The sequence below is a fragment of the Lucilia cuprina genome, chromosome 5 (assembly GCF_022045245.1).
Source record: "Lucilia cuprina isolate Lc7/37 chromosome 5, ASM2204524v1, whole genome shotgun sequence".
Lineage (NCBI taxonomy): Eukaryota > Metazoa > Arthropoda > Insecta > Diptera > Calliphoridae > Lucilia > Lucilia cuprina.
In genome coordinates this window covers 52,675,520-52,683,741 of record NC_060953.1, presented here as the reverse complement: position 1 = coordinate 52,683,741, position 8,222 = coordinate 52,675,520, and the positions used below count along the sequence as shown (strand labels likewise).

The window sequence follows — 8,222 nt, the reverse complement described above, 5'->3', positions numbered from 1 at the left end:
ATACATTCGACTCTATTCTAGTCGAATACATTCGACTCTATTCTAGTCGAATACATTCGACTCTATTCTAGTCGAATACATTCGACTCTATTCTAGTCGAATACATTCAACTCTATTCTAGTCGAATACATTCGACTCTATTCTAGTCGAATACATTCAACTCTATTCTAGTCGAATACATTCGACTCTATTCTAGTCGAATACTTTCGACTCTATTCTTGTCGAATACTTTCGACTCTATTCTTGTCGAATACTTTCGACTCTATTCTAATCGAAAAATGTGCACTAATTTCTAAACATTCAATACTTAATATATAAAAATTGTTTTAAATAAACATTTAATTCAATGACTCTTTTAGCATCATTGTCATAGTATAAACGGTTTTTGTAATTTGTAAAGCTGTATTCATCGACAAGGGAGCCACACCGCCAATCGAAATACCTTCAGATTTTTGAGACTCACGTAACATGATTAAAATCATTTTTTGTTCTGAAACAGTTAAATTATACCAACAAGAATTATAGATCATTTCAATGACATCATCGTTCTGAAAATAATAAACAAATTATTACTCTTAAGAATTATCAAACATTTAAACATTATAAACGCTTACCGATAATTCAACTAAATTGCCCAGAGAACAATAAGAAATCAGAAGAGAATATAAATAGATTAAATAGGCTGGTGCCGGTGGCCATATATCGAGAAACATGCAAACAATTGTACAAATAATACCCAAAAATTCAAAGCCAATTTGTACAAAGATGACCCAGAAAAATGTTTCCTTAACTGTGTTGCAGAAACTTATATAGAATATAGAATAATTGTACGAATTAATTGTAGGATTCACAATCTATGTCGTATCGTTGTAGCGTTGTATGTCATAAACATTTTTCAAATAGATTTTTTTAAAACAAACCAAATTAAACATACTACGATACAAAACACGTTTAAATTGAAAAAGGACCTCATTTTGTGATCACTTATATTTTCCTTCAAAATTTGATTTTTTGGTCAAATACTTAAGAAAACTAAAATCGCTTATAACTTCGTTAAAACACGTTTAAATTGAAAAAGGTCCTCATTTTGTGATCACTTTTATTTTCCTTCATAAGTCGATTTTGTGGTCAAATACCTAATAAAACTTATAACTTCGTTAAAATACGTTTAAATTGAAAAAGGACCTCATATTGTGATCACTTATATTTTCCTTCAAAATTTGATTTTTTGGTCAAAAACACAATAAAACTGAAATTGCTTATATCTTCGTTAAAACACGTTTAAATAGAAAATGGAGCTCATTTTGTGATCACTTATATTTTCCTTAAAAATTGGATTTTTTGGCCAAAAACTTAAGAAAATTAAAATCGCTTATAACTTCGTCAAAACACGTTTAAATTGAAAAAGGACCTCATTTTGTGATCACTTATATTTTCCTTCAAAATTTGATTTTTGGTCAAAAACATAATAAAACTGAAATTGCTTATAACTTCGTTAAAATACGTTTAAATTGAAAAAGGACCTCATTTTGTGATCACTTATATTTTCCTAAAAAATTGGATTTTTTGCTCAAATACTTAAGAAAACTTAAATCGCTTATAACTTCGTTAAAACACGTTTAAATTGAAAAAGGACCTCATTTTGTGATCACTTTTATTTTCCTTCGTATATCGATTTTTTGGTCAAAAACTTAAGAAAACTAAAATCGCTTATAACTTCGTTAAAACACGTCTAAATTGAAAAAGGACCTCATTTTGTGATCACTTATATTTTCCTTCAAAATTTGATTTTTGGTCAAAAACATAATAAAACTGAAATTGCTTATAACTTCGTTAAAATACGTTTAAATTGAAAAAGGACCTCATTTTGTGATCCCTTATATTTTCCTTCAAAATTTGATTTTTTGGCCAAAAACTTAAGAAAACTAAAATCGCTTATACCTTCGTTAAAACACGTTTAAATTGAAAAAGGACCTCATTTTGTGATCACTTTTATTTTCCTTCATAAGTCGATTTTGTGGTCAAATACCTAAGAAAACTAAAATCGCTTATAACTTCGTTAAAACACGTTTAAATTGAAAAAGGACCTCATTTTGTGATCACTAATATTTTCCTTCAAAATTTGATTTTTTGGTCAAAAACACAATAAAACTGAAATTGCTTATATCTTCGTTAAAACACGTTTAAATAGAAAAAGGACCTCATTTTGTGATCACTTATATTTTCCTTCAAAATTTGATTTTTTGGCCAAAAACTTAAGAAAACTAAAATCGCTTATAACTTCGTTAAAAAGGACCTCATTTTGTGATCACTTTTATTTTCCTTCATAAGTCGATTTTGTGGTCAAATACCTCAGAAAACTAAAATCGCTTATAACTTCGTTAAAACACGTTTAAATTGAAAAAGGACCTCATTTTGTGATCACTAATATTTTTCTTCAAAATTTGATTTTTTGGTCAAAAACACAATAAAACTGAAATTGCTTATATTTTCGTTAAAACACGTTAAAATAGAAAAAGGATCTCATATTGTGATCACTTATATTTTCCTTAAAAATTGGATTTTTTGGCCAAAAACTTAAGAAAACTAAAATCGCTTATAACTTCGTTAAAACACGTTTAAATTGAAAAAGGACCTCATTTTGTGATCACTTATATTTTCCTTAAAAAAATTAGATTTTTTGGTCAAAAACTTAAGAAAATTTAAATCGCTTATAACTTCGTTAAAACACGTTTAAATTGAAAAAGGACTGCTTATAACTTCGTTAAAACACGTTCAAATCAAAAAAGGACCTCATTTTGTGATCACTTATATTTTCCTTAAAAAAATTAGATTTTTTGGTCAAAAACTTAAGAAAATTTAAATCGCTTATAACTTCGTTAAAACACGTTTAAATTGAAAAAAGACCTCATTTTGTGATCCCCTATATTTTCCTTCAAAATTTGATTTTTTGGCCAAAAACTTAAGAAAACTAAAATCGCTTATAACTTCGTTAAAACACGTTTAAATTGAAAAAGGACCTCATATTGTGATCACTCATATTTTCCTTCATAAATCGATTTTGTGGTCAAAAATATAAGAAAACTTAAATCGCTTATAACTTCGTTAAAACACGTTTAAATTGAAAAAGGACCTCATTTTGTGATCACTTATATTTTCCTTCAAAATTTGATTTTTTGGTCAAAAACACAATAAAACTGAAATTGCTTATAACTTCGTTAAAACACGTTTAAAATGAAATAGGACCTCATTTTGTGATCACTTATATTTTCCTTCAAATTTTGATTTTTTGGTCAAAAACTTAAGAAAACTAAAATCGCTTATAACTTCGTTAAAACAAGTTTAAATTGAAAAAGGGCCACATTTCGTGCTCACTTATATTTTCCTTCAAAATTTTATTTTGTGATCAAAAAACCAAAGAGAACTGAAATTGCTTATAACTTCGTTAAAACACGTTCGAATCAGAAAAGGACCTCATTTTGTGATCACTTATATCATCCTTAAAAAAAATTTGATTTTTTGGTCAAAAAGTTAAGAAAACTTAAATCGCTTATAACTTCGTTAAAACACGTTTAAATTGAAAAAGGACCACATTTCGTGCTCACTTATATTTTCCTTCAAAATTTGATTTTGTGGTCAAAAAACCAAAGAGAACTGAAATTGCTTATAACTTCGTTAAAACACGTTCAAATCAAAAAAGGACCTCATTTTGTGATCACTTATATTTTCCTTAAAAAAATTTGATTTTTTGGTCAATAACTTAAGAAAATTTAAATCGCTTATAACTTCGTTAAAACACGTTTAAATTTAAAAAAGACCTCATTTTGTGATCCCTTATATTTTCCTTCAAAATTTGATTTTTTGGCCAAAAACTTAAGAAAACTAAAATCGCTTATAACTTCGTTAAAACACGTTTAAATTGAAAAAGGACCTCATCTTGTGATCACTTTTATTTTCCTTCATAAGTCGATTTTGTGGTCAAATACCTAAGAAAACTAAAATCGCTTATAACTTCGTTAAAACACGTTTAAATTGAAAAAGGACCTCATTTTGTGATCACTAATATTTTCCTTCAAAATTTGATTTTTTGGTCAAAAACACAATAAAACTGAAATTGCTTATATCTTCGTTAAAACACGTTTAAATAGAAAAAGGACCTCATTTTGTGATCACTTATATTTTCCTTCAAAATTTGATTTTTTGGCCAAAAACTTAAGAAAACTAAAATCGCTTATAACTTCGTTAAAACACGTTTAAATTGAAAAAGGACCTCATTTTGTGATCACTAATATTTTTCTTCAAAATTTGATTTTTTGGTCAAAAACACAATAAAACTGAAATTGCTTATATCTTCGTTAAAACACGTTTTAATAGAAAAAGGACCTCATTTGGTGATCACTTATATTTTCCTTCAAAATTTAATTTTTTGGCCAAAAACTTAAGAAAACTAAAATCGCTTATAACTTCGTTAAAACACGTTTAAATTGAAAAATGACCTCATTTTATTTTCCTTCATTAGTCGACTTTGTGGTCAAATACCTAAGAAAACTAAAATAGCTTATAACTTCGTTAAAACACATTTAAATTGAAAAAGGGCCTCATATTGTGATCAATCATATTTTCCTTCATAAATCGATTTTGTGGTCAAATACCTAAGAAAACTTAAATCGCTTATAACTTCGTTAAAACACTTTTAAATTGAAAAAAGACCTCATTTTGTGATCACTTTTATTTTCCTTCATATATCGATTTTTTGGTCAAAAACTTAAGAAAACTAAAATCGCTTATAACTTCGTTAAAACACGTTTAAAATGAAAAAGGACCTCATTTTGTGATTACTTTTCTTTTCCTTCATAAATAGCTTTTTTGGTCAAAAACACAATAAAACTGAAATTGCTTATAACTTCGTTAAAACGCATTTAAAATGAAAAAGGACCTCATTTTGTGATCACTTATATTTTCCTTAAAAAATTGGATTTTTTGCTCAAATACTTAAGAAAACTAAAATCGCTTATAACTTCGTTAAAACACGTTTAAATTGAAAAAGGACGTCATTTTGTAATCACTTTTATTTTTCTTCATATATAGATTTTTTGGTCAAAAACTTAAGAAAACTAAAATCGCTTATAACTTCGTTAAAACACGTTTAAATTGAAAAAGGACCACATTTTGTGATTACTTATATATTTTTTAAAAAATTTATTTTTTGGCCAAAAACTTCAGAAAACTAAAATTGCTTATAACTTCGTTAAAAGACATTTAAATTTAAAAAGGACCTCATTTTATGATCACTTATAATTTCTTTCATATATCGAAATTGAAAAAGGACCTCATTTCGTGATCATTTATATTTTCCTTAAAAAATTGATCTTTTGGTCAAAAACTTAAGAAAAATAAAATTGCTTATAACTTAGTGATCACTTTTTCTTGAGAAATCGATATTTTGAGTTGGCAACACTGCTCTAAAGTGTTATAATTTTAAAGAATCTTTAACAGTTCTTTAGTATCACTACTACATATTAAGAGTTGTACATATCTGGTCCTTTCTATGGTGTTCCGGCTATAGATAACCCAATAGTGTGTCGACTACAGAAAGCAGTCTCTACTATTGACAGTTTTATGGTGTTTCAATTACAGAGAGCTCTAAAACGTTTCGCTCGCATTGCATCGTCCACAGACAAGTGTCTAGTCTACAGAGAGCTCTCAATTGTTTTAACTTTAGAGAGTTTTAAATTGCTTCGACTTTTGAGAACACTAGGATTTTAAAGCTACAACGAGTTTTATAGTATCATAACTATGTGTAAAGAGATTCTAATAGTGTATCGAGTGGAGATAGTAGTCAGTAGCAGTAGACCGTAGAACTATTTGTAAACGAGATAACGAGTTGAGTCTATTAGAAATTGATCGAAGAAAAAAGCGTATATCATATAAAAAAGAAAAAGCCTATATTATCCCGACAAGCAACAAATTGTCTTTTTCGATAAAATTTTTTAGAAGTTTTCTTTTATTTTTGCTCATATCTTCGTTTGGGCGGATTTTGCAGACAGAATTGTTGAATACTTGCATTCTTAGGATAAATGAGGTTCTCACAATATTGATTTTAACAGGCAGACAGACAGACAGACAGACAGACAGACAGACAGAAAAACAGACAGAAAAACAGACAGACATAATCGATGCCTCTTTTTAAAGGGATTCAGAATTTGTTTATAATTTATTAAATCGGAAAATTATATAGTGAAAACAAACTCGCAAAGGTGAAGGGCATAAAAATTATATTATATACTTACATTAAATATTTCTGATGCCATTTGAAAATATCACATAATGGTTCTCTTGATTTAGTAGGATCTCTTGGAAATTCATTTAAAGTTTCATCCAAATCATCAAATTTACATTTTAAAATATTCTTCATTAGTGTAACATGTGAAGCGAATATGAACAGCCATGAATCGTTAGCAAAATTACCATAACCACCAAATATTACACAACTTATGTGACCAACAAGTGTGACATAAAAACCCAAATCTGTAGAGCCATCAATGAATGGCCAAGCGAATGGCATAACATCGACACGTTTATTCATGAATATTAACATATAAAGGGGAACAATAGTTACACCCACACTAGCCATTAGGACAATAAGGAATGTAATTAATAGAAGTTTTTTAACCAAGGCCAAATTATAAGCTAACCATTTTGTATAAGCATGAGATTTCAATTCGCATGTTTCGTACATGCTCAAGATTTCATTGTATACAAAACGAAAGTTATTTTTTTGTTTAATAGCATTTATAAATTTTGCATAACCCTAGATATGGATTGATATGAAAAAGTATGTAATAGAAGTTTTTATATAAATATATATAAAAATATACCTGTACTCCAGTTCCTACCACCGAGGTAGTTTTCAAAAGATTATACACATCTCCCTTGACAATTACTTCGACATAATTGCTATAGAAGAGACTTCCGAGTGCCATGTTCATGAGTATGAAAACTGCCAACGTTTTCCAATCCATTTTATAATTTACCTTTATTACGTCACAACCGCATAGACGAGCAAATATTCGACTAAAATTAAATAAATTTTTAAATTTTTGAGAATATTTCCTGGACATTATAATAGTTAAGTAGTAAGTAGTTGTTTATTGAGCAAACGAAAATTTCTTATTAAAAACTTGTGTAAACTGTTATTAGTTCAATTGCGTCAATTAGTGCAACATTAATTACTCTTTAAACAGTCTATTGTGTATAACAAATAATTATATTCAACAGAATTCCTTTTGTAGCTAAATGGGTATTTTAGAATCATTAAACAGTACACTAGATAGTGTAGATATTTACGATTTTATTTGGATCTTACAGATCTTAGCTTTCCAATATTTAATGTGATAATTAACAATGAATTACTCAAGCATAATATCCGATGTATTTGTCTGTATTCATAAAAATGCACAATTTGTACAATTTGTACAATTTAAGGATATTCTATAGTCGAGTATGTTCGACTATATTATCATCTTCTAGTTAACAACAGGTAACGCTTATTAAATTATAATTACAATAATTTATAAAGCAAAAAATCTGTTCACTACCCTACGAATCGTATATACCCTCGCCGTTGTGTGTTAAAAAATTTACCTTTTATAGGTTCTCATCTAATACGGGCTCTACATACTAAATTTCATGTTTCTAGGTTCAATTTTATAGAAAATTCAAAAAGTACCTTTTGTAGAACGCAAAAGTACCAAAAAATCCCTTTTTATGTGTTCTCACCTTATCCAGAATCTACATATATACATATGTATAACGAAAAAGTACCAAAAATTCACCTTTTATAGGTTCTCATCTAATTCAGATTCTGTATACTTAATTTCATATTTCTAGGTTCAATTTTATAGAAAATTCAAAAAGTACCTTTTGTAGAAAGCAAAAGTGCCAAAAAATCCCCTTTTATGTGTTCTCGTCTAATAAGAGCTATACATTCTTAATTTCATGTTTTTAGGTTCAATATTATAGAAAATTCAAAAAGTACCTTTCAAAAAACTAAAAAGTACCAAAACATCCCCTTTGATGTGATCTCGTCTAATCTTAGCTCTATATTCTTAATTTCATGTTTCTAAATTCATTATTATAGAAAACTCAAAAAGTACCTTTTGAAAAACAAAAAAGTACCAATAAGTTCATTTTTATGGCTTCTAACTTAAATCAGGCTCCAC

The 8,222-nt window shown here is 27.9% G+C and overlaps 1 protein-coding gene across 1 annotated transcript; it reads right to left on the bottom strand.

The window, feature by feature from the left end:
• Positions 1–338: 338 nt before the first annotated feature.
• On the bottom strand, positions 339–7,121 carry LOC111687169 (odorant receptor 67d-like). The gene is made up of 4 exons (XM_023449588.2): positions 6,879–7,121; positions 6,291–6,811; positions 615–804; positions 339–548 (listed from the first exon to the last, which is right to left on the bottom strand). Exons 1-4 carry the CDS (start codon positions 7,119–7,121, stop codon positions 339–341), a joined length of 1,164 nt encoding a protein of 387 aa, XP_023305356.2.
• Positions 7,122–8,222: the final 1,101 nt, after the last annotated feature.

Bases quoted from the DNA above. Each gene is read 5' to 3' on its own strand.
- LOC111687169 (XM_023449588.2), bottom strand. From the start codon at position 7,121: ATGTCCAGGAAATATTCTCAAAAATTTAAAAATTTATTTAATTTTAGT. The intron at 805-6,290 runs GTAAGTATATAA...ATTCTATATAAG, and splicing joins TGGCATCAGAAATATTTAAT to TTTCTGCAACACAGTTAAGG. The intron at 549-614 runs GTAAGCGTTTAT...TATTATTTTCAG, and splicing joins GCAATTTAGTTGAATTATCG to AACGATGATGTCATTGAAAT.